This window comes from Branchiostoma floridae, chromosome 1 (genome assembly GCF_000003815.2).
Source record: "Branchiostoma floridae strain S238N-H82 chromosome 1, Bfl_VNyyK, whole genome shotgun sequence".
Taxonomy (NCBI): Eukaryota; Metazoa; Chordata; class Leptocardii; order Amphioxiformes; family Branchiostomatidae; genus Branchiostoma; species Branchiostoma floridae.
Window position 1 is genome coordinate 24,448,232 of NC_049979.1, and position 26,193 is coordinate 24,474,424.

General features: G+C 40.6%; 3 protein-coding genes and 1 long non-coding RNA gene across 4 annotated transcripts in view; 1 reads left to right on the top strand and 3 right to left on the bottom strand.

Moving 5' to 3' along the window:
• Nucleotides 1-2,092, top strand: part of LOC118424786 — a 5,057-nt gene extending 2,965 nt beyond the window's left edge. Inside the window, exons 2-3 of the long non-coding RNA XR_004832244.1 lie at nucleotides 631-730; nucleotides 1,806-2,092. This is a non-coding gene — a long non-coding RNA (uncharacterized LOC118424786). The remainder of the gene's footprint in view (nucleotides 1-630; nucleotides 731-1,805) is intronic.
• A 6,210-nt stretch (nucleotides 2,093-8,302) lies between these two features.
• LOC118417478 (heat shock 70 kDa protein 12A-like) lies at nucleotides 8,303-12,330 on the bottom strand. The gene is made up of 4 exons (XM_035823085.1): nucleotides 12,023-12,330; nucleotides 11,639-11,863; nucleotides 11,011-11,185; nucleotides 8,303-10,453 (listed from the first exon to the last, which is right to left on the bottom strand). Exons 1-4 carry the CDS (start codon nucleotides 12,326-12,328, stop codon nucleotides 9,396-9,398), a joined length of 1,764 nt encoding a protein of 587 aa, XP_035678978.1. The 5' UTR covers nucleotides 12,329-12,330; the 3' UTR covers nucleotides 8,303-9,395.
• A 2,780-nt stretch (nucleotides 12,331-15,110) lies between these two features.
• LOC118417568 (heat shock 70 kDa protein 12A-like) lies at nucleotides 15,111-17,770 on the bottom strand. Its single transcript, XM_035823199.1, has 4 exons — nucleotides 17,579-17,770; nucleotides 17,081-17,308; nucleotides 16,544-16,691; nucleotides 15,111-16,187 (listed from the first exon to the last, which is right to left on the bottom strand). Exons 1-4 carry the CDS (start codon nucleotides 17,768-17,770, stop codon nucleotides 15,124-15,126), a joined length of 1,632 nt encoding a protein of 543 aa, XP_035679092.1. The 3' UTR covers nucleotides 15,111-15,123.
• Nucleotides 17,771-23,139: 5,369 nt separating this feature from the next.
• On the bottom strand, nucleotides 23,140-25,525 carry LOC118417653 (golgin subfamily A member 6-like protein 22). Its single transcript, XM_035823323.1, has 4 exons — nucleotides 24,123-25,525; nucleotides 23,637-23,835; nucleotides 23,298-23,405; nucleotides 23,140-23,154 (listed from the first exon to the last, which is right to left on the bottom strand). Exons 1-4 carry the CDS (start codon nucleotides 25,382-25,384, stop codon nucleotides 23,140-23,142), a joined length of 1,584 nt encoding a protein of 527 aa, XP_035679216.1. The 5' UTR covers nucleotides 25,385-25,525.
• Nucleotides 25,526-26,193: the final 668 nt, after the last annotated feature.

Here is a 26,193-nt window from a genome sequence, read left to right on the forward strand (position 1 = left end):
ATGTTTCCTATATCTGTATACCACATGTATGTTTCCTATATCTGTATACCACATGTATGTTTTCCATGTCTCTATACCACATGTATGTTTTCCATGTCTCTATACCAAATGTATGTTTCCTATATCTGTATACCACATGTATGTTTCCTATATCTGTATACCACATGTATGTTTCCTATATCTGTATACCACATGTACTTTTCCTACATCTGTATACCACATGTATGTTTTCCATGTCTCTATACCACATGTGTGTTTCCTATATCTGTATACCACATGTATGTTTCCTATATCTGTATACCACATGTATGTTTCCTATATCTGTATACCACATGTATGTTTCCTATATCTGTATAACACATGTATGTTTTCCATGTCTCTATACCACATGTGTGTTTTCTATATCGCTATGCCACATGTATGTTTCCTGTGTCTCTATACCACATCTTCGTTCGCGAAGCCCAGCCAAGATACCACATGGCTTGTATGTTTCCTGTGTCTCTATACCACATGAATTGTGTTTCCTGTGTCTCTATACCACATGTATGTTTCCCTAGTCCAAGTACTTCCAATTAGTCTTAGGGCACCTACTTGCAAATAAACATTCATTAATCGGTCACCCTTTCTCAGTCAGCTTTTAGCCACTTGCGATGCCTGTCCAGCCAAAGTTTGTGGCTGCCGGAGTACTTGTGGTGCTAGTCGCTGGTTACTGCTGCTGCTCCGGAAACAGGTAAGTTTCGAATCGGTCCAACATCCGGTCTACTGATTTTTTTCAGGTCCGGCTTTTCTGGACCAGTCACGTGTTCCATCATGAAACTTTCTAAAGCTTAATATTTAAGATTAAAATCTAAGCTTAGGATTTGCTTTTCTATAAAATCATAGGTTTCCCCCTTAGTTTTGGCCCCCAATTTTTCGGCTACCACTACAGCAGTGCATAATCTTTTTTTATTTCCCTAAAAGTCCGTTCTTCGTAGCGTTTTTCGGTGGCACAGATTTGGTCGTCCGGCGAGCACTTCCTGGTATTAGTGCGCGATAGCGGTAACGCGGTTTCGTCGCCTGATTGCCCAGATTGTACATTCTATGTGAAAATGTATCCTGCAACTTTTCTTCCTTTTTACTCAGTATACAGAATATTTCGATATTAGTCATCATCCCAGGAAAATTCCTTTTTTTCGTCCAGCGGCCTGTAAAAAAAGCCCCCAAATTAGCAGATTGTGGGTGCACATTTAAATTTATTGATGTTTTTTTACCAAAAATATCCTTTCTAAAGAAAAAGTCAACGGAGTCTGTCGGTCAGCAACAAGGCACCACTTTCTGTCGGAAACATTGAATTGTCCGAAAAGCGATGTTTTTTGAAGTGCTAGCGCTTTTCCGAGAGACGGTCAAATCGGCCCAGAATCGTAAAACAAACTCCAAACCGAGACCATAAACTGTTTTACATGTGAAAATTGGTATTAAGTGTTTAACACATACAGATTCTTTGCTTGTTTTGATTAATGATCACGTGTTCAATTAAGCTTGTTCACAGTCCAAAGAGGAGGTGTACCTAGTAGGTCAAATGTTAAGGCCGGTAACATGTCAAGACGGGTTTTTCTGGAATCATGTGGATCATGTTATGTAAATGTATTAGGGTGTCCTTAACCTCTGACATCGTCCACAATCTAATGGAACTGTAAGGAGGCGTATTTATAAAGGTTTTTGCTCCTCTATGAGTAGTCAACCGCCGAAAGAGTCTGTACCTGATCAAATGCCATTTACCAAATAGACATTTTCGAATCAGTTTCCATATCATTCATTGTGTGCAGTGGTAGCAGTCGTCAGACTTGGAGGGATTCGAAAGCTGCACGAGACAACCGCAGCAACCAGATGAACCCCAACAACTGGCGCTTCTGGAACGTCCGTTAATGAAGAGGTCTGGACCGAGGTTATAGTAGCCTTACAAGGACCTTTTATTTTTAGTTGCCTTGATAACAATCCATGTCAAGCTTATCAGAGTACAGGTGACATTGTCCCTGGAAAACTGCACCCTGACCCAGTTATATGCAGTTTTGTTGTTGATGAACTTCAACATTTATCATCAGTGTCTATGGCCTCTCACCCTCCAGTGCCTTTGTAATTTTTAGTATTACTCATTTGATGTTTTCTTCTGATAGAAGTCTTCTATTCATTTCCTATGAAGTTTTAGAAGTGTTATGTTAATGATGACAATGAAAATTTAGCGGTATCTATAGTGACAACATAAATTGTACGTATATGTAGCAGTGCTGAGAGATATCCCCTCAGAAAGAAGGAACTATCTAACTTGTTTCAGTTCCAGTCTTACTCTCTTTATTTGTAAGATGGGTACGACCAAACATTATTGTCCCACTGGACCTCTTGATGCACTACTTGAAAGGGAAGAGGCTTCCTATACGCAGTATGAGTTCCATCAGCATCAGGAAAAGTTAGCGAATGGAGAAAGTGCAGCAAAGGTAGCTGTTGAGATTGTACGTAAATGTGTGCTCAGGCACTCATATATGCATGACTATGGGGGTGGTAGGGCTACTTTTCCTGCCGGGATGGAGGTGGCCCAATGTGACGAGAAGTATATAGAAGAGTCGTACTGGAACGGGATCTTTGCTCAAGAGCATTGCTCTATAAGCTAATGGGACAGTCTGTTTCAGGAAGACAGGAAGTACAGGGAAGTTGACATTGCAGAGAAGTTTCCAGATGACAAATAACTGGCGAAACAGGTTTAGGGGGTATTTTTGTGATGAAAACGTTGCTGAGGACAGGAAGGTTGCTGTTCTGCAGAGGCAAATGAGAAACATAGCAGTATTTTCAAAGGGACGTGCAAAAGGTACTTTTTGGCACATGACAAGCACACCTGATGATCTGTTAAAACAAGCATTGTGTGGGGGTGGAGATGAGGTTCTTGCACTTGATTCCGATGGGAATATATTCAAAGATATCATAGAAAGACCCTTGTATGTGGTAGCATTTGGCATCAATCCAGATGAAACCGCTGGACATGGCCCAAATCCAGACGGCCTAGACAAGAAGATTTATGAGTGGATAAGAGACTATGCAGTAAAAAAGGAATGTGAACCTCCAAAACAGTGGACTATGGTCCGATCATCTTTCACGGCAAATGAAAAGGATTGTGAAGTTCAATGTTACGCCTTTTCTGGTTCAAGTGGCTCAAATAACTCATGGCACACGATTCCAGTAGAATGGTGGGAGGGCATCAAAGATAATATGAAAAGAAAACTTGGGGGAAAATGGGACTTCAATTTTTGCAATGTTGATCAAAAGAGGCTGAGCCAAAACATGATAATAGCCGTATTCAATGCCTTGCGTGAATCCATTCAAGAGGATTTGGCATCATTAACTTATCATATTGCATTCGGAGACTTAGCATCATCACAATCATTGATAGGAGAGAATCGAAATGATTTGGACACCTTGGACTATGGGGAGTACTATGACACCGTTATTTCATTACTTGATAAAACCGAGTGAGTCAATTACAAGTGCATTAATTAGCTACTTAAAAAAAACGAAAAGTTGAAAATACAGTGGAAGTCATGAAGAAGATATGGACAATGGTGTCTGTTGTCTCAGAGAATAGACAGTTTGAACCAAAATTGGACGAACTGAAAACAGTTGAGTGTCTTGATGACAAAGCAGTTGAGGTGATTGGAAAGATATCGCAAAGTAAATTGAATAAATTGAAACGGGATCTTGAGGGACTGCCGTCAAAATTCCTCGAAAAATTGAAAAAGCAACTCCAACAGTGTCACTGTGGAGAAGACAATGTCCTCACTCTACTGCTTCAAATGTATCTCCAAACAGTGGACGTTTTCCTCAAGTCACCTGTAGAGTTTGTCGCACTAGACGCAGACAGTCTTAATGGGAAACCGTTCTGTAAGGTCTGTAATCGTAAGGTCAGGTTCTACTCTGTACTGCCAACATTTCTTCAGGAACTTGGTGTCAGGGGAAATGACCAAGAGTTGTTTCGCCAACTTACAGCCCTGTTTGCTAGGATGGTGGAGAATCCACAAAATGCCAGTTCTCAGGCTTCTGTGACGTCATGTTGTGCACATAGAAAATGTGTCTTGATATAAATCTTGTGTATTGTCATACTTTGTTTATTGGTTGGTTGCTTGGTTGACTAATAACTCTTAATTTAGGACACCGATTTATATTTCTGCAGATATTTAGATATCATAAATGGATACTACGTTTTACATTATCCTGAATGTATTCTTAAGCGTAAATGAAAACTTAAGTTTAACCCTAGAGACTTCATGCAATTTTGTCCTTAAAAGATGAGAAATAGCCACTAGATGTACAATAAAGACAATATCATTAACAAACTGTTGTGCATAAAAGACGATTTAAAATGTTGAAGATTGTCAAAAAGTGGAAGACTTGGCACTGATGTAATGTCGCGTCCTATGTGATTATCACAGTGTGGTAAAATAAATTGACTCTGGAACAGAAGTTCTGCTGTTGTTTATGTAATAAACATATTAAGTAAGTAAGTAACATATGTAAGTTGCTGTGCAATTCCTTAGAAAAGATGTTAAGCTGTAATGAATAATTCACTGTACTTGTAAAAAACATCAATAGATTGAACCTATACATATTGTACATATCAGCTGTCTTTCTGGACATAACCATTGGATGATTAGCTTGATACCAGTAAGTAAATAAGCTAAACTAATGCACATCTTTTTAACTGTTCATACCCCCCCCCCCCAACTACGTACTTTGAAAGGTTCGAGAAACTTGCTTCAACTTTGTTCATTATTTATTCAAACGATCTCCATTGTCAACTGTCCAAATTGTTGAAAGTAACAAGAGTTGTAAGTGACATCAATAGAAAGAATTAGTCTTACCGTCTCTTGATAATTGCATAGTTTCCTTTTCTTTACTACAGAGGGATGAATAATTTGCAACATGATTTTGAACTTGATGTGAGGTGTAACTCCGTAATAAATTATAAGTGAATAAATCTATTTTGGTCGGGTTACAGACGTGTTTTGTAGCGGAGTATGTGACTTATTCCGGCACGCTAGGTCATAATTATAATGTTACTCACATTGCACTATAAAACAGGTATTCATATTGTATTGCTTTCAGCACCAAGGACAGGTGTGTTTGTGTGTCCTATGAATTCTTTAACGTTATGTTTATAAATCAAAACATCAAATTTTTTCATGGATCAAAAGAGTCGCCCAGAAATTTTGTTTAAAACCACTTACTTAACATCAGCACATTCAGTTCTAGATATAACATCGACTATCATAATTCCACCAGGTGCCATAATACCGCCACCTCAAAAAACGTTAGTATAGTGGTCTTACCAAGATTGTCTTGAATACCGAATGTTAAATATCCTAAATGTAATACAATTCAGATATTCAGGTGTTGAAGACAATCTTGAGAAGGCCTCTATAACAACGTTTTTTGAGGTGCGGTATAATGGCACCTGGTGGAATTATGCGAATGAATGTTAGCTTGTTTTGTCTTTAATGACATGTATTAGCAAATCGTCAACGGAAAGGGCGGAAATAAGCTCGATGCCATCAACGGTGAAGTTATCATACTCGGACTCCAGTGACGTCCTCTGGTCGTCCAGGAATCAATATTTCTGAAATATGTAAAACGATAAGCTGTTCGTCTATCGCCATTGCAGAAAACGTGTTGCACATGCGTAGCAAAATGCATTTTCACAGAAGAACGCTCTACGGAGAAGCATTGCAGCTGTTTTCACGATTGCTAGAAGGCGCTTTTGATACATGAGACAGTAGATAATGACGAATCCGTCTTCATCCAGCGGCAGAGACTAAAGAAAACTCCTCAGCAGTGGGAAATGATCTAACTTTCGAACTTACTTCTACCAGTGACAGTTACATTGTTACAGGTACATACAGCACTTCATTGCACTTATGGTCTTGAAATATAACTTACGTAGCAGTATTGCCTACCTTAATCAAACTTGCATCAGTTTTAACGGATTTGTTTTTGTATATTGTGATTTGTAGCCCCAGCATGAAAGTTAACTATGTTGTTGAGATCAATGAGGCTGTCCACCATTTAACAGGTTGAAATATGAGTATACGTAAGTACATTTACGTACCCGGGCCATTGTCAACAAAACCAACCAGTGTACACAATACCGCGGCACGCCATAAATAAAATAAAAAAAAAAACTCATTTGAATTCAGTGTTCCGAGGCGACTCTGATCACATGTTTCACTGGCAACCTGCCATATCCTGGTTTGAAGCTGGAGATGGATCAGATAACTTGGTCAGAGTCTGTAGTAAACACCTATGCCACAAGGGAGTTATTTTTAGATTTCGTGATTCAACGTTTCTACAGTTGTCCTACAAAGTCCTTTGCATGCAACAAATTCATTGGATTACACACGGATACAAGCTATATCTGTTGGCAGTAATAGTAATAGTAATTGTAATAGTATGTTGGCAGTAATAGTAGTAGTAAGCATTCACTAATAAGTGAAGATATTACACTTCGGGCGGAGCTACTTTCCATCAAACCCTCATCTTTTTGATTAGAAGATTGTGTTGTGTAAGGTTTGGTCAAGTACATTGTATAGGGACTTTACAATGTCAAACAAGAAGGTTCAATTTTTGTAGGTAGCCGGTGTGTTACATGTATGACATTACGGATTTTAACAACTCAGCTACAGATATATAAACAAAGGTTGAGCGACACATGAAGTTCAAAGGTTATGAAACACAATAACGTTAACGTTACTGAAATGCTTGAACTGTCGGGAGGAATGTTAACATAACCAGACATCGTGCGACTATACATTACATGTTGACGCTTATCGGGAAATAGGAAACCACTTCACTGGGCTCACTTTTCCTTTGTATATCGAGATATACTGGCGAGATTGCGCGCTTCTAAATCTTGAGAGCCCAGTATGAAGAGAGGCTTGTGAGACCTTTCACACCAAGATTCTTACTTATTTGTTGTACTAATAAGCTGAATATGAAGGTAATAGCTAGACGGCTCGAGAGGAATAAGGGCAATATCATATGCAATGTTATCAACCACGGTGGATGTAAGTTGATTTTTCGCTTCCTATCGCATCTAGGAACTGATAACAATGAGTGGATAGGAAAAGACAGAAAGAAAAGGAAATTAACAAAACCTTTTTAAGAAGGCTCAAATCAGTTTTACTACTAAATGTGTCAAGTCTCAAAATGGCAGTACTTCTGCCTCCATTTACAAGTGAACAAGCTTAATTAGTTTCTACACCACAGCATTGCTTTAATACGGCCCCACATATAAACAGTAAACAATGGTTGGGCTTGCTCGAACCATAGTATTGAGAGTAACGCGGTGGCTCGTACTCACGTACGTACTAGGACTAATATCTAACAATTACAAGTAACAGAACGTTGGATTTACTTAATTCTGACTGGAGAATAAGTGTTTTCCATGTGAAGGGAGCACACCATACACCAGGTAGGAGCACGCGCTTTCTCAAGTTCCCACATTTCTTCCCGTGTTTGAGTTACATATACAGTGTTAACGTCAGATGGGGAGGGCACTAAGTAGTACATTATGTCACATTCTTATCTAAGCACACGTCGAGCTCTGCTATATCATAGAAGTATGAGGTTTCTTTGGACTCCGAGAGGAAGTCTACGTTTCGTAGGAATTGGAAGGGTCTGAACAATTCGGTCTGAAAACCAACTACTTACTAGTCGGATGTGAATCTAGAACCCTTGCTAAATGTTTGTAGCGTACATGTTGCCATTGTCCATGCAAAGGTTTCGGTCGGGGTTGGGGGAGGGGTTGTGTATGAGGAAAACTAGAATCCTAAAATCGCGACCACGCTAGGAACTTCTGCTCGGAGAATATTCCTTGGCGACTAGGCGCCATTGAGCGGATTTCTAGCGATTATGAGTCATCGCAAAACACTAACTGTCATTATATTTTAGACAAGCAAACCTTCTATCTCAATCAAATACCCTTCTCATTCAAGTTGTCACTACACAACATTGCCAGAGTTGTTTCGGTGCGATCAATGTTAGAGCCAAAACTTTGGTGGAGGTGTCACTGTCTCATGTCCTTGTGTCAAGTCAATGTGAATGTGATTTGCTTTAAGAGATTCAGAATTAACATAGTCTGACTGAACACGGGCAACTTTAACTTTAACTTTACTTTAACTGAACACTGCTTAAGTCTGGACTTAAACGCTGCAGCGAGGAAGTATAGTTTTATTGTTCTGACATGCTTTACAGGTGAATGTGAAAGTGAAAGTAATTTCACTTGCACAGCTGAACATGTACACGCTCTCCCATACAGTTATTTTACACGTATAATATTTTTTCTTGATCATCACTCCTTAGGTAACAGACAGCTAAGCGGGGGAAAGTGAGATCATATTTGTCTACCAAGATACATAGTTTAAAGGGAGAGGAATAAAATGAAAAAATGTGAACTTAAGCCATTTTATATTGTGTATAGTATAGTATAGTAGCATGATACACATTTGTAAAACACACCAAATAAGCGCATTAAGTACTGCGTGTACAATGACTGATAAATGATTGGTTTCTCTTATAGATCCTTTTTATAACTTTTACCGGAAGTAAGAAACAGATGCAAGTATCGTGTTTAACAGACATTTACCCAAGCTTTTGTATATGCGCATTACATGTAAACTATTCGTTCTATCATCCAGTCTAGACTTATGATTATAATATACGAGTAATATAATACAACAAAGTTGCTCTTACAACTGCGCGTAATGTCTACTATGGATAAAAGAAATCTTTAAATAACATGTCTACATTTCTTTATACATTACACAAACTACAAGTATACCCGGATTTTCTATCAGTTACTACCTAACTTGCCGCTCTTGATCACACTTTTATCTGACGAAGTGTACACATTACACATTTCTATACGTAAAAATCGTGACATCTCCTCCATGACAAGTCTTTGTAACATGAAATATTGCACCGCTATTTCTTGAAGCGTATTGTCCACTCAATAGGAGCGAAGACAATGTGGAAATATGATTTCTCATATTGTCAATTTGTTATTTGACGGATACATATCCAAAAGTATATAATTTTGTTTTTCTTCTCGTCGTTGCACAATGAAGGAAAAATCATGGTCTTGCAAGTCACCAAAATAGGGATTGAAACACAACTAGTGACCTCAGGGGTAGCTTGTGGTCAATCTTACAGGAAATAAAAGTTGCCATACATGGTCAGTTGTACCCTACCACACCATCCATATCCCACAGTTTATTATGCACCGCTACCGTATATTGCCTAATGCCCAACTCGTTTTGGAAAGATTTCTATCGTCCAAACCTCTCGTTTGTCTTTCACGGCCAAATGTTTCTTTGAATCTAAAATCTTATGTCGTCATCCAGAAAATCCACATGCACGTTTGCTTTTGATCTTGTAGTTACATCTACAGCCTCGACGTCGATTTCTGTGTCGCCAAAATAGAAGGTTATTTCTATCTGCCTGTCTGTACCCCCGGTAGTGTCGGGCATGTCTAGCGTGGTAACCCCTAGTCTGTGTACTCCTGGGGCGGTGGTAACATAGACGTTTTTCTCATGTGACCCATGCACGTCTATCGAGGCTTTTGTTTGGTCTGGGTATAGGGGGTAGTGGATATGCTTTTTACCGGTCCCTACACGGACCGATTCACCAACTTCCACAAACTTGTCAAAAGCGTTCATGCAACGGCCCATGACCTCCTCCTCCCCTTTGTGTAGCCTACTGTTATATGGAGACGCACATCTAACGCCGTACGTTCTGGGGCTGATTCGCTCGCTTATCAAGTGGGGAGTGTGACCAAACTTAACGGCCCCTTTCACCACGGCCAAACTGGCGTCATTCGGGACCAAAACACGGACATGATTTGAAAACCTCTTCTTAAAGGCATGTTGGAGTAATGGGGACTCGCTGAAACCTCCCACAAGGAAAAAGTATGCCACGTCGGACAGACTTTCCTCCTGCATTAGCTTTTCTACGTGGTTTAGGATATGGTCTATCACTTCCTTGAACAGTTCTCGCATCTTTTCACCCTGTACACAAAGGAACCCGTTTGAGAAACGCACCCCGTCTACCTGACAGCTATCAATGGTCTCTCTCACGTCCCCACCCTTAATACGCCTGTGAAAATCATTGAAGTGATAGTGAATTGGGAAGTTGACAGACCCGGATTCTGTAGTGGTGGAACGCTTTTTTGTCTCAAACGATTCCATCCACTGTTGCCACTCGGACGGATAGGACGTGCGGTAGTCGTCAATGAAAGTTTTACCGAACACTGACTCTGTCAAAGCTACGAACCGCTCGTCAACCTGTGTCCCACCCCATGCGCCACCTGTTGCCGCATAAACCTCTTTGACCCTGTTGTCTGGACGAACTTCGTGCATTGTGATGTCAACTGTTCCGCCTGAAAAAGGAAAAAAAGTCTTTACGTAGATTGGAGTCTTAATTTCATGACAAAGGTTCACTGAAAGACATTTTCATAAAATATCGAGCCGGTTACTGCCATGACTATTTACTACATGCTCACGGTATGGGTGCATAAGATGTGAAAATTGATCATAAGTCAACTTTTTTTTTAGATAGATAGGGCTAGGTCCCGCCAAAGTCAATGCCCTTTTCGTACTGTCAGGAAAGTTTCTTATTTGTTTCTACCAAGGCATTTCCTAGTTGTATTCCTCTTTCCGATATATTATGGCATGTAAAGTTTGGTCCTTTGCATTATTGGTGTATTTACTACCGTGCTGTATGTATCTAACGTTATAGCCTTTGTGTCAGAGATACAACTCAATGAATGTTCAGAATTAATACGAAAGCTTCATCTACGATGTCAATGAAATATCTTTTATCTATCTTTTGCGCTTGGTTAAATGTGTTGTTTATTAGTGATAATTGTATGCAACACTGACAACAATTTCGTACAGCGGATAAGCGCCTTTACAAGAGCCCAATATTAAAACCCACCTCCGCAGTCGACGACCATGTAGCGCGTGCCGGCCGGCATGTTCAGCTTGTCCGTACCGTCTCCACTCTCCCCCAGGAAGTGGCTAACAGGCTGCTCTCGGCAGTGCAGCGAAGCACTCTCAGGTTCCAGCGCGATGATTAGTTGTTGGGGGGTTGCTTTAGACACAATATCTGCCTGTTGAAAAATTAGAGGTACAATGTTTTGTTTCACTTGTCTCTGTCTGATCTATGTTTGAAATGGATGTGCCAACATAGGAATTGCTTGATATCGATGTGAAATGCATAGAATGCAGACTGAGCAGCATAGGCACAATAAACGGCGAAATATCGACTTCCTTAGAATATTCATGTACGAGTATATACACTAAGCCTCAGAGAAGCACCGAAGGAAACTAAAACTAAAGATTTACCTATCTTTGCAAGTCAATCTAAGTCGGGCCCGTCAAACATGAGACATTAGCATACTCTTAGTCCGAGAAAATTCCAACTAAGTCTGTTATAAGTCTAGCTATAATTTGGTCTCAATTGCCTCCATGCACAACGAAAGTGAAACCACAAAGTTGTTCTTTTTGTAATTATGGGTGTATCCTCGGAATACACGTATGGTTTAAATGTGTTTTAAACTTACGTCGTAAGCGGTCTCGCGCATGAACTGTTTCGCTGCATCGTTCCAGATGGCGGGAACAGTGATGACCCAGCGGATGTCTTCGTCACCGATGTGCGTGGTCTGGGAGACTTTGGCTATTTCCCCCATCATGTGCTGTTTCAGGTAGCGTAGGGCGTGTGAGAACACGTCCATAGCTGGCAGGGTCTTCCCGTTTTTAGCTGTCAGGTAGACGCTTCTGTCCAGGTCCTGAAAAAAACATCAAAAATTTGCCTTCTGTTTCAGAAATTTCAAAACGCAAACTTAAGTGCATACATAGTTGCCATAAAGATACCGAAGGGAAATTTTAGGTTGTCGCCTTAGCTTCAAAGAACGTCCCTGCAAATGCACGTAGCAACAATTTCATACCTTATAAGAAGCATGCAGTCGCATCTTGAACCGATCAAAGAAGTAGTACTCCTTGTCCTCCTCCTCCTTGAGTAAGGTAGTGTACTTCGAAATGGCTTCGAAGCCAAAAGCCACGAACTCTCTCTCAGGAGACAGAAGTACCGATGTTGGTGTTTTGTACGACTGGAAACCGACGTTTTCACCCCAGTTTTTATTCATGATGATATCTTCTGGTGACGACATGAAGGAAAAGGCATAGCCGCTGTAGGTCGTGCCAAAATCAATGGCAGCAACCATAAGGTACGTCTTGTTCGTTGGGGTGGCCATGGCGGAATGTGGGGAGCTTTTGTGGCCTACTAGTTGCCATACGATGCACGATTAGCTAGTAGTACATGTTTGCGCATGCGCCATGGGCTCAGGAACTGAAACCACACTAATAGCAACCACAGCCATTTTGTTCTGCTTACTTATAGGTTATGCATGGCAACACCTATGATTAATTACCTTTGTTAATGCTACAACTCGATAAGAGTATGACTTTATATTGTGTATGTACGTATGTATTACCTATGATTAGAGCTGAGTTTCCTTTTTTTTTGTGTGTGCGGGGGGGGGGGGGCATTCTGACTACTTCCTTACTAAACTCGATTTTCAAAAATCATCCAGATCATGTTTGAGATAGTTTTTACGCCCTTGCGAATGCTAAGATTCGTAATTTTCTTCTTCTTTTAAAAGCACAATGTGCCCTTTCCGTTCTTCACGTTCCTTTTTTTTTTCTATTGTTCAAAAGAACAAGCATATCTTGTGATGATTTTGATAATCAGTTGTTTTCGACATACAGTTGGTACCTCTATTTGGGTATTAGAACTACTCACTGACTTTATTCTGAATTGAACTCTGAAGCAAAATTTACGAATAACTACTGACACAATAATTGAAATTTGGAGATTTTATTCGTCTGTACAGGTCAGATACTACATGCCATGTATAATTGTATGACATTTCATTGGATACATTTCATTGGACGTATCTAACATAACAATTAATGTCCTTATACTATATTTCTATTACATATATCCAATTAAATGATACATTGATCTATGCGTTTACAACAAGGCGATATAATTTCAAAATGAATTTACCTAAATTCGAAAATAGCTCGCTGGAAATTCGGTTTGTATTTTTCCCCCTTTTTGTATTTTTTAAAGAAAAAAACAACAAAGAAACTTGGGGAACTACACAACAGAATAATGATAATAGTACCAATTAAATATCCGATGAATTATATACAAGACTAACGCAAATGATAACCAAAGATTGCAATATAACCATAACAATACCAAACAGAAATTCTAAAGTAATATAACTGAAATTCTGGATTATCAAACATAAGAATAGTAATAACAAAAATTCAAATATGATAATGCTTAAGCCACTAAAGGTAAATAAACAGGACATCAGCTATATGAGATGATAAACAGGATATCAGCTGCTGTAATGTTTGTATTCTTAAGAAATAATCCACATGCAGTGTTTTACAGTCTTCAATACTTTACGGTATCCCTTACGGTTAGCACATGTATAAACCACATTGTACAAGGTCTCTGCGACCTAGAAATCGAAATAGCTCTTAACAGCTAATTTCATACATCAAAAATGAATCTTCCTACGCTTCGTCCCTTTATTTGTTGTTTCAGGCATGCTTTTCCATAGTATATTCCAATTATTAAGTTTCATAGCCAGTGAGGTCAGATTGCGATCGTCAGCCTAAATGAAACAGCCATTTTCTTCAAAGCGAAATATTTTCAAATAAAATTCCGGAAGAAATGAAAGTTACTTGTCTGACGTATTCTCTTATACATCGTTGTAAGACAACATGTTGATAGGTGACACTGGCGCTTGAACACCAAGTTTCCTGTTTAATAGTACCGAGCTTTCTGGGTCCATGAAGAACAGCATACATAAACGTTATGTACAAATGTACATTATATAAAGTATCACATCAACCCATGCTAGACGATATAAATCAAACAATAAATACACGTTGTCAGTCAAAGTGCATGGCGACACCACATATAGCAACAACACTAAAACCTATAATAGAATGCATTAACTTTGTATTTCAGAAAAAAACAGGAATACACATCTGGATCGTGCTTATTAAGCATGAACTTTTGGTACGATCTCTGCAAGAGCTCGGTAGTCGTATGCAGCCCCTCAAACCAAGGAGATTTCGTTGATAAACGCTCCTTGCTAAAACAGACTCCCTTCACTGTACCGTCTTTTTCTGTGACATAAATACAAGAAACCGGCTTTTTGTAATGCCTTTTTCACTGTGCTATACTCCTTAGTACCTAAGAAATGTGGCTGGAAATGTGATGTCTGTCGACGCCTCTATTATCGGATTGAATGCGGTCGGATTATGGGTTCGGACGAAACACAGCTTCCCAAGGCATTTTAGATTCTTGTATAAGTAACCGCGACAGTGACAACTGCGAATTATCAGTGTTTTTGTCGTCGGGTTATGTTTGTTCTCTCACGCTTAGGCTTTATAATAAACAAATGCATGTGCCTAATGTGTGATACTGCACACAGTATACGTAGTTAAAGGAGTCCCAAACTCCACAAGAGAGTGTTATTATTCGGTAGATATTGATTTTAGGAAGTAAAGCATACATGCTACTTCACATTATACGATATACGCAATACTAGTACCCCTGCGCATATCCAAAAGTATTCAGTAATGTGCTAAACTCCTAAGTACTCTTTTATTAAATTAAGTCAGCTCAGCCTATGGCTGAATACAATGTGTCTGACATGGCCTGACAAAAGTTCGGTTACAGAACCAATCGGGGTTGTTATGTGTTGCTTGATATCTTGTGAACAATCGGCCGCATGGTGTGCACACACCCTCATTTATGCCGAAAATATTCAAGATGAAGGAAGTGTCTATACGTATAGGAAGTGCATGGGTAGGGTCTGCATGGGTTTAGTGAGTTTTACAAACAGGCCTTGCGTAATTCACCACAGCAGGAATTCTGCAAAAATGTTGCTGATTGCGAATTTATGGAAATTAACGCTCCCTTCTTGAGTTTAGGACCCCTTTAGCCAAAGCGATAGCCTCAGTCATGTAGGAAGTCGATTTTTGTAGATGCCCTCTGACCGCTACCCAAGGCAAAGGCATCAATTTTTATTTCAGTTTCAGCGAAGGTTAGTGTAGCCCGTACTGCGCGGGTTAGGCCGGGAATAGGGGGTGGTAAGCGCACAACTACATAGCCACATTTGGTGACACCCTCGTCATCACAATAATGAACCTCTCTTTCTTCTGTTCTGAATATTTCAATGCCCATAGCCGGTTGAAGCAGTGAGGACGGAGAGAAAACATGCTCCGAAACCTCACCCACCGTCACTAACTGCCCTGCCTCGACAAACTTCGTGAACACTCTCGTGCACAATAACTTGCCGTCAATCCATTCCTTCAGCCTCTCTGGGTGGTGCTCTCGCTCAAATGGCACACATACCGCAGTTCCATAGGTGTATTTGGACTTTCTGGCCGCTATGGAAGAAGGGTTGTGCCCAAACATAACTGCACCTTTGATTATAGACAACCCGCACCCTTCAGGTACAAGAACAGTGCACGCACCTTGAAACTTTTCCTTAACTGCGTGCTGCAGTATGGGAGACTCGGAAAAGCCACCCACCATAAACATGTACTTTAGAGGGGTCACTTCTTCGTTTGATACCAGTTTGTCGAGATGGGCAAGAATTGAATCAATAACTGGTGTGAAAAATGATTTCATGACTGAGTGGTGTATTCGAATCATTCCATTAGAGAATGCGACCTCTTTTGAATCATATTGCTCTATAGCCTGCTGTGCAGTACACCCTTCCTTGTGCTCACGGTAAAACTGAAAAAAGCTGTACCCCAGGTGAACCGCGACTATCTCGGAATCACCGGGGCCAGTGGACCGCTTCTTAGTTTCAAATTCATTGAGGAGAATGAGGTACTCATTTGGGTGCGCTACTCTGTACTGGGTCATTATGTCTGCACCGAAGATGTTGTCCAGTAGTCCGAGAAACGCTACGTCCACCTTCGTGCCTCCCCAGTCTCCCCCAGACGCTGTGGTCACCTCCTTGACTTTGCCGTTTTCACTGATTTCGTGTACTGTTATGTCTACAGTACCGCCTAGAAAAAAAACATGGCATATTTGATTGTTTGTTGTTTTATACCGTTTAATTCATTGCTAGACGTGGTCTCGAGGTCGGGCTGATTGTCCACATGGAGCAAGTGAATGTGCTAGATAAAAGTGAGAGACATTGAGCTAGTTTAGAACTACACTACGATCAGGTAAAGTTATATGCAATTTATACCCTAATGGACAGAACACTCAACATATACTTCATAGATTAAAAAGCATTCTTTTTGCGCTTTGTTTGTGTTGTTCTTTGCATGATATTCTAGTTAGTCAAGGGTTGCACAAATCCAATGTAGGTCGCAGTGTGATCACAGCGCGATCGCCGTCTAGTAGAATGGGGCCTTACCGCCGCAGTCCACGATCATGTATCGGTCTCCCGGCTTGATGTCCAGAAGGTGGTTCTGGGTTGAGTCCTGGCGACAGAATATCCCCGCTGCCTCTGGCTCCAGTGCGATCAGCAACTGCCCTTCCTTCGCTTCACTGGCTATTCCGGCCTGTAGAGTTTAAGGCAGGGACAACATACATTTTTACTTTCCTGTCAGGAAACGTAATTTTGTTGAGAAAAGCCTTCGAGGCCGTGTTGTTGTCCTCTATGTCAAGGGCACGGTCGACCCCCGCCCCCATACCCAAACCATACACACAACCAAATCATGTACTGTATCCATTTTTACACCTGGATGAAGCAAGGAAAGTCGTGTAAAGTGGCTTTCTCAAGGACAAAACATTTTGTCCTATGTCAGGGGACTCGACTACAGAACCTAAAACACTCTAACCGCTGCACTAACACTACGCCACCTACATTTGTTTACCTTACATACAAAGACCGTAGTACTACATGTACATGCACGGATTATTGAGTCTTTTAGTAAACGTTCAAACTGACCTTATAGGCTGCCTGTCTCATGAACTGTTTCGCACTGTCGTCCCAGATGGCAGGAACAGTCAGTACCCAGCGGATGTCGTCGTTCTCTAGCGTCGTTTCAGCGGACACAGTCAGCTTAATGGCGTTCAGCATGTGGTCCTTCAGGTAACGCATGGCATGGGCGAAAATGTCGAGTGCCGGTAGCTTTTTCCCGTTCACATCTTCAATCGTGGTGTCTTTCGATAAAGTCTGAAAACATTATGTAAAACACACATGCGTGGGTACGGGTATCTTATATGAGTCGTTTTATATGCCTCTCAGTTCAGATCTGTATCTTGAAACACAACATAATATCAGCCCCATACGAAACATGTTTTGGAAATCAAATTGTGTTTTAATTTTCAAATTTCTATGTGATGTTTCTTTCTACTTGTGAGTGAGACAGAGTGCTAGCGGGGATACACTTATGATTCGTTTGGAATATTTTTCTCTATCTAGGTAAGTCAAGAAAGTACCCACCTTCTCAGTGTGGAGTTTCATCTTGAAACGGTGAAAGTAGTAGTGCTCCTTAGCGTCACTTTCCTCAAGATCAGCATACGCCTTGGAAGCCTCCGAGCCGAACGCCTTGAATTCTCCTTCTGGGGTGAGAAGCACCGATGTTTCGGTTTTGTGGAGCTGAAACCCTGATTCGCTTCCCCAATTTTTATTCATAATGATAGTGTTCTTACTGGAGGCAAAGGAAAAGGCATAACCACTGAATGTGGTTCCGAAATCAATCGCAGCTACCAAAAGCCATTGTCTTTGCCCTTCTTGGCCCGAAGCGCTCTGCTGTAAATCTCCAAAAGCTTGAATAAGTTCTAGGAGACTGCGAAGATCTATATCTAGGGACTGCGCCATTTTGCTAACGAAAGGCCCCGTTTGTCTTTATGTCCAACCGTTTGGCGACTCAGTGTTGTAAGTTGTAATCGACCCCCAAAACATAGACCCCCTCCGCCCTAGCCAATAAGCGCGTATGTTTATATCTAACCATGGGGCATGCGCAATTGTTTTTTTTTACTTGTTTTGTTGTTTGCTTATACTAGTAGTTGTTTTCAAGAAAGTTTTTATGGTATCTTTTTAATTCAAAATTTAATTGAATTCGAGTCAATTTATATCTAGTACCTTACACCCCTTTCCAGTAGAGGCTGTGACCTTTGAGCGACCCCTGAACGACCAAAAATGCCACACAACGCTCAACAACTTTCATGAATAAATCAAGAGCGATTCGTGTTGATATTCGTATACTTTGTTGTCCTTTAGATCATACTTTCACTCATTTTGCAATCATGTATCAATGATTACCCAAATCTAACTCGATTGCCGTTTGGTGGAAAGGGGGCTTTTCACGTATATCTAGTTTTACTATAACGGTGTGAAATCGTGTTCGGAACTTATATTGTCTATTAACATAGATGTTGATTCCAATAATTTTTGCTTCAGTTAAGTCACCTAACTTGCATGACCTGTGGTCGCTTCATCATATGTCATATCAATACGCTAGATGTACACCCCAATTCTGCTAATGCATGCTCTATTGTTATGTTTGTTCTGTAAAATTTATTCCCCATGGAGCTCTTTCGAAATTGTTAAATCGTGGTCCAATTTGTGGTATTGTAGTATAATAGCTACATGGTATCTGGCCTATTATGCATCACTGTCCTATTGTGCCATGCGTATGTTTAGTATTAGGTTTTAAATTGGGCCGAATAATTTTGGTTTCAGAGATATAGGAATAGAAAACATAAAGGCCATTAATCTTACGTACGTATGATCCCAAGACCATTTTCATACGTGTAGGCATGTTGGTTCTACAAAACACACGGCACATATATGTATATACACTCACTCTCACACACACACACACAAACACACACACACACACACACACACACACACACACACACACACACACACACACACCACACACACACACACACACTCACACACACACACACACACACACACACACACACACATACACATACACACTCAGACAAGTACACACATACACATACATACACACACACATACACATACACACACGCACTCAGATACATATACACATGCACACACACATATATAGACACAAACACACACACACACCACACACACACATTAACACATTGTTTTTGCTCGGCCTCACTAATGACATTGAATCGTGATATATGATCTTGTTTTTAGTTTCACACCTTTGAGTCAGCGCTTAGGTATGTGCCCTTTCACTTTTGAAGGTCATCTTGTTTTTAGTTTCACATGTGAGAGTCATCGTTTAAGGTGTGTCCTTTCACTTTTAGGGGTCAAGCTTGTTGTTAGTTTCACACCTGTGAGTCATCGCTAAAGCATGTAACTCTTTCACTTTTGGAGGTCGTCTTGTTTTTAGTTTCACAGGCCACGAGTCATCCTTTGTGTTTTACTCTGTTTCAAAATATTTTTCTGTCACTTCTGAGGACTAGAATAGCGTTACAGTAAAAACTGTGACTTTCTTTGCACAAATCTACTTTATGACAAGGGTTGCTCACGTCCTTATCGTCTGTATAAACAACCATGTGATGTGATTAACACTGGGAGGGCTGTGGGAATATTTCCTTGGGTTGACATGCTGTACCAAAAACTGGGGAGCTGGCCTGTATGAGGCCTGGAAACAGTTTGCTAAACTAAGTGGAAGCCAGGAGTAAAACTTCCCTCGCCCTAGAGTCGAGGGGATGGTCTGTGTAGGGCTGGTATTCAGTATAGTATCCAGGATAAACATAAACACGATATACTACATACCAACGTCTGTGTGTGGGTATTGAATGCACAGCGTGTTTAATACCAATGTGTGTCGCCTAAAACTGAAATATAGTGCATATGCCTGAAACAAAATGTACATGACTTTCTGTTGGAATATAAACTAAAATCTCACTTTGTAACACCCCGCTGCCCCTTGAACACTCATGACACTCTTTTGGCGATTAAGGACTGTTTTATTCATGTCATTATGAGTTGCCATTTTCATATACAATAATTCTAATACAAATTCACTGGTTCCAAAATCAAAATTAATCCAATATAGACATACATATCATGCTTCTTAGTTTTTCCCTATGCGTTGTTCAATATCTAAGGAGGGAGGAACACTACTATTGCTTTCCAAGCTACCGTCCTCCAACTTAACTTATGGGTCACGCTGCGGATACTGGGACCAGTTCTGTGACTCGGTATAGAGACGGGGACGGCATATTCTAGATACAATGTACACTTCAAAACCAACAATACTTTTAATGTTTCCTTACATGCTGTTCACCAGAGTATATCATAGTACAGGAAACTAAGGCGCCATTTATCTATTATTTCAGACGTTTTCGTATATCAATCGTATTTGAAGGCATCCTACAGCTTCTACGTGTACTTCTGCCCTACAGACAACAAATTCGGACGTTGGAATATACATTACTTAAAACGTCTTGTGATGAGGAAAATATTGAAGCATTACAAACATTAGACATAGAATAGCCATCACAAAACTCCACATTAATTCACACAAACTCATTGTTGAAAAAGATAGACAAATCCGCATTCCTTTACACAAAAGCGCCAGTCAATATTGTAACTTCAATAAGATAGAAGACGAGTGTCATTTTATTGTTGACTGTTCACTATACAGCAATACTCTTTTGAACTGTGTACAGGATAAGTCATTCGATCCTTACAGTGTTCGATATTTAGATAGCATGGAAAAAAGTACATTGCTTATGCAATTAGATTACCTGCTCCATCTGTCCTTACATTTACAACTGTTTTAAGAAGCGAGAAGTCGAACTTGTACATACTAGCATACATTAGACTCTAGTTGTAAGATAACACGTCCTTACAACACTAGTACTGGTTCGTAGATTATTTAGAACTACCTGGAACTTTATCATCCTAACCTGTTCTTATGTTATGCGGGCAGAAACGTACAATAAAAGGTCTGCTTCATTCAGTCATTCATTAATGATGTTCTTACATGCAAGATCTTTTTGTTTGTGGGAAGTTTCTGAACTTCTGCAAATGTGCTTTCTCAGGTGGGTATCGGTCGTCGGGTGATATGACCCGCGGTCGGACCGGTATCTCGGGTGATACAGAATACCCCGTATTGTATTCCCTGTCTATTATACATGTAGCGCAGTTACACTACACACTAAGTTTCTAGGTTTCAGGCATACCCTGCCTCTGTGAAGGACATTCTCGGCCTGGCGTAGCTCAGGCCAAATGTAGAAGTCAATTTCACCTCTACTGACACCCTTAGCTCTACTAGGAGGCGGACTGTTGTACCATAGTTGGTGGCATCTATCGTCGTATTGAATATTAGATGTTACAACCGTCAAAGGAGGCTGTTGGACGGCCATCTGCCATGCCAGACGGCTGCAAGTCTGGAGAAATGCTTTCACATTTGTATCCTGTAGAATTGGCACGATGTCTTCCCCGTGCATTTCTTTCATTCTCTCCACCACGCTCTAGAGTGGATACATAAAAAGAAGTTTTTAAAAGTTGTTGCCACTAACGTATTGTGACATGAAGTTTCAGTTGCACATGAAATGCAAACAAAATGAGAAATGATGATCAAATTTCGTCCTTACAATGTTCATGTCTACAATGAGCAAATATTGTACCACATAATGCCACCTGATATCAATGAATGCTGAGAGAAACATTTTCTAGAAACCGTTCTGGCATATTGCTAAGCTTCTATCACCATATACATGGACATTTACCTGGGTTAGTGATTCTATGTCGCATTCTCCACATGTCCCCTTCAGGAAGGCCGTGATTTCTTTCAGTATGGAGCCAGGTACCGGTGGGGAACCTCCAGCATTCTGGTGCCGTAACATAAGGAAAAACGTATAAGTCATGTACTGAATACGCCGATGCTAGTAGGTTTACACTGGAGGAATTAAACCAATTTGATAGGTATTAATGTATCCAGCATTGTTGTTGTTGTTGTTGTTGTTCACTTTATACCGCATAGGGGCACATAGGTCAGTAGGTTTCCTTGTTGTTTCTGTAGCGGGGTATATTTTAATAGGGAGGGGTTACTAGCCCCGTTAAAATGCGTAAGATAATCTCTCGAACACGGGACTCCATTTTATGTCCATCACGAAAGACGGAATCAGTCCATAAACAATATACCGTTCCCAGCATTTAAACCAGGTCTCCCAGTCACCAGCTAAGGCAATGTTGATTTGATTATATGGATGACATCCGCGCTCGCACCAATTTTCGGCCGTTTCCAAACAAAAAAAGTTTTCGACCACACAATAAATTGTGCAAAGCAGCTGTAAAATGAGCACAAATATTCCGTAGATTGAAAAAAAAGTATCAGAAAACAGATAATCGAATGCCATAGAATGCCAATAAATCTAAAGTCAAAGAATAAGATGTGAAAGGACAGAAAGAAAAAAATGTATTGTTGGTTGGAGGTACCAGTACAGAAAATTCAGGTCCAGAGGATCATTTCCAGGTCCGGACTTGAACCTGGACCTAATTGTCTGTGCAAACTTGAGAACTGGCAATACTCAAAACAATGGTAATTGGTCAATATTGCTACAAAGGAATCTGCTTGGTGGATTATACGACTCCCACAGGCATTTTAAAATCCCATCTCCATGTAATAAAGGCTAACTGTCTCTGTACATTTGACTGTAGAAACTTGGTACTATAAACTCTAAACTCTACTTGACTTCGCTTTTGTTGTCTTCTTGGCCCCCGGTAAGACCCCAAATGCCTGCCGACATAGTGTGTCCATTTTGTAATTGGCCAAACCTGTTCCTCTGATTTTTTTTCAGGTCTGTATTTTTTTCGGATTAGTCCCAGAAGAAGAAGACAAAAATGTTTTGCACCCATATGATGTACTGGTCCCTACACCTAACTGTTGGTATACCATACTATGTGTGTTTAGTCCTATATGTTCAACCTTCCTGGCCACTTTGATTTCATACTGAAGGCAACTTTTTTTGGGGGGCCAATTTTTTTTTATTCGCTCGCATCAGTTTTGGAGTTCATAGAGGATGTCATCCATATAATCAAATCAACATGGCCTAATTGGAATAAGGGGCCTAACTGTGAAGTTGATACCCAGTACTAATTGAGCGACAGGGATATCCTTATGTATCAATCATAATGAAAGCTGAAAACATGCATTTACCCACGCTTGTTTTTTTATGTGAACCAAAATTAATACCTGATCCTCGAGCATGGTCTTCGTTATTGCAGCTATAGGGCTGTACAGACGACACGCCTCCGAACTGAGGAATCCGTCGAAGACTTCTTGTGCACTTTTGCAGGCAAACTATTGGACAGAAATGATGAAAGGTAGTTACATATGTTAGACCCCCTTTCCACTAGGCAGGGATGGCGGTAAAACAGGAGCCTTATAATGGACGCTTTGTGTGCATTGTTGTCTTTTATCACACGTGTACGTTTTGCATGACACTCACATTATAAAGTCAAGGGTAACACAATTTCAATTTAGAACGCAGCGACACCATGTCCAACGTAGCGCAGTCTATAACATACATACCTTGAGCATATTGAGTAAAAGACAGATGCTTGTCTTTTCGTCGTCATATGAGTCATCAAGGATTTCCTTTGCTTCCACCCATTCTTTGCTCTCGATCTGGGCGAATTTCTCGGCGATTTTTGCCGGTCGATGCTTCACTGATATGTTCTCCATGTTGGTCTCGTCAGAGGCAAGCCGTATGCTGAACTCCTTCGACAGCCTGATAAAAGGGGATAAAATAAAATATTGTCTGTTTTCCAACAGAAATGATCAGGGAAGTACGTCCTGAAATGATGTACTTTCTTGCATTGTATGCCTTTTTATTTTCGTCTTATAATCACATTTATATCTATTCATAATTCCCTCTCTCTCCCTGTGTTTGTCTGATTGTCTGTCTGTTCGACTGTTTGTTTGTATGTGCGTGTCCATTGTAAGGTTAGACTTATGGAAGGCTGGAAGAAAACAGATAGGTATAGATTGAAACCGAATTCCTCTTATGTTACGTACCTGTACTGAAAGTTCTCGGCGACTGCTTTGGCTTCGGTGTACTGTCGCTGAAGGGAGTCTCTCTCGTCCCTAAGGGAGTCTATCTTGGTCTCAAGGAAGTTTTTCTCGGCTTTAAGAGAATCTCTCTCGGTTTTAAAGGTGTCCCTGTCGGCCTTAAGAAAGTGATACTCGGTCTTAAGTCTTTCTATCTCGGCAGCAGCCTGAGTCCGCAACTGTTGATTTTCTGTTTTAAAAGCTTCCCTTAAGTCATGAAGTTCTCTTTCTTTTGTCTGCTTTGTGTCATTTCTCATCTGTTCCAAGCATTCTTCTGTCGCGGAAAGTTTATGTTGCAGGACTTCGTTTTTGTCAGTTAGACAGCTTATATCTTTAAATGCTCGTTTTGCTTCATTGTCCCTTTCCTCTTCGCACTGCCTTAGTTCATACTCCGTTTTACTAGCTCTCTCTGACTTTCTTCGCAGCAATTCTTTTGATGTATTCAGTTCGTGTTTCAGTTGAGCGATTTCTTCGTTTTTATCCTGCAATGTTCGTTGGGCATGAATGTCTCTCAATTGCAACTCCCTAGTTGCTTCCTGCAATTTCTGTTCCAGCATGTCTTTCTCAGACTGTAGCCGGCTTAGTTCTTCCTCACTTTCTTCCCCCTGATTATGTCTTGGTCCCACTTTGTTGTTCCTCTCTTCGTCTAAATCTTCTCTTGCATGCCTTAGTTCTGTTTCTTTTTCCATTATCATATTTCTTAACCCGTATTCTTTGTCTTGTAATTCCTCCTTCAGAGCATCGATGAGTGAAGATGCCTCATCAAAGTCATTCTGTAAAATGCGGTTCTTGTATTCGAGCTGATTAATGTATTTACCCGACTGTAGCAGTTTTTGTGCTGCATCCCCTACTGCATTTTGTTCTCCTTGCAGTTTACGATGCCATACCCACAGCTTACTTTCCTTTTGAAGTAGTTTGTGGCGTTCATCACGAATGTCTCTTTCTGCGTTTTGATGTCTCTCAACTTGCTTCTTCCAGTCTTCTGTCTCTCGCTCTTTTCGTCTCAGGTCTACTGTAACACTTGTAAGGTCTGCTTTAACCCTTGCAATGTCTGCTCTAAGACTTAAACATTCGTCATGTTTTTGTTGCAATTCCCTCTTCAACTCATTCTCTCTCGTCAGACGATAATTTTCGCTAGTGGGTTGTTGGGGAATTGCCACAGGCCTGTCACGTTGGTAAGGCTGCAGCTGCATGCGGTACTCTCTTCCTAGGCCTGCTGTACGCCACATTTCACTCTGGCCAAATGAAGTTACTGTAGCACTTGCCACTGGCGATGATAATTCTTCCAGCCTTGGAGTGCTAGGTCGGTCTGATTCTTTGCCGGGCTTGATCTGCTTCTTGCGTTTTCGAAATCGTTTCCAAATACTCGTCATCGTCTTCCTTTGCTTTCGTCCCAGACAAAGTGTGACTCCGCGGCGTTCTCGTCACTAGTTTGTACCTGCGGGGCATGGTAAACATGCCCACTGAGCTTTGACCTCTTCAGGACGCAGGTGTCCGCGCATGTTTTCTTACCGACTGACAGCAGCATAATGTAGAGGGGAATTTAAGTGAAATATACTACGTAGTATATGGCGACTGTAGTGATCGTTCTGTGCATAGTTTACGACACGAGTTTGCAGGATGGGCGGATACTTAACCCTCAAACACCCGAGTGGGGTCCATTTGGACCCCAGGCGTACATTTTGAAGTGCCATTTGAACATTTTTAATCTGAAGAAAAAATCCTTCCGTGACTTTGTCAGTCAATATGTCTTATACCTTCTCTACCTTCTTTTTGCAAAGATTGGTACAATAATGTGGAAATTATAAAGAAAGTTTGTGTTCAGTCCCTCTGGGGTCCAAACGGACCCCAGCAAAAATGTGCAGTTTTTAAAACAAACTTTGGAGGCTAACTCCTTAACCACTTACAGTATGACTACCAAACTTTCAGACAATGATAAGAATGTAAACTTAAATCATCACAAACATTTCTGTGTCATCAACATGTAATGTGACGACATTATGACGTCATTTGCCTAATCAGGGCGGCCATCTTGGAT

Coding starts and splice junctions, on each gene's coding strand:
- LOC118417478 (XM_035823085.1), bottom strand. CDS start 12,328: ATGGCCACCCCAACGAACAAGACGTACCTTATGGTTGCTGCCATTGAT. Junction 11,186..11,638: donor TGCGCGAGACCGCTTACGAC/GTAAGTTTAAAA, acceptor ATTTTTCAACAG/GCAGATATTGTGTCTAAAGC. Junction 10,454..11,010: donor CATGGTCGTCGACTGCGGAG/GTGGGTTTTAAT, acceptor TTCCTTTTTCAG/GCGGAACAGTTGACATCACA.
- LOC118417568 (XM_035823199.1), bottom strand. CDS start 17,770: ATGAATAAAAATTGGGGAAGCGAATCAGGGTTTCAGCTCCACAAAACC. Junction 17,309..17,578: donor TGAAACTCCACACTGAGAAG/GTGGGTACTTTC, acceptor TAATGTTTTCAG/ACTTTATCGAAAGACACCAC. Junction 16,692..17,080: donor TGAGACAGGCAGCCTATAAG/GTCAGTTTGAAC, acceptor TAAACTCTACAG/GCCGGAATAGCCAGTGAAGC.
- LOC118417653 (XM_035823323.1), bottom strand. CDS start 25,384: ATGTGGCGTACAGCAGGCCTAGGAAGAGAGTACCGCATGCAGCTGCAG. Junction 23,836..24,122: donor GCCGAGAACTTTCAGTACAG/GTACGTAACATA, acceptor CCCTTTTATCAG/GCTGTCGAAGGAGTTCAGCA. Junction 23,406..23,636: donor TTTTACTCAATATGCTCAAG/GTATGTATGTTA, acceptor TCTGTCCAATAG/TTTGCCTGCAAAAGTGCACA.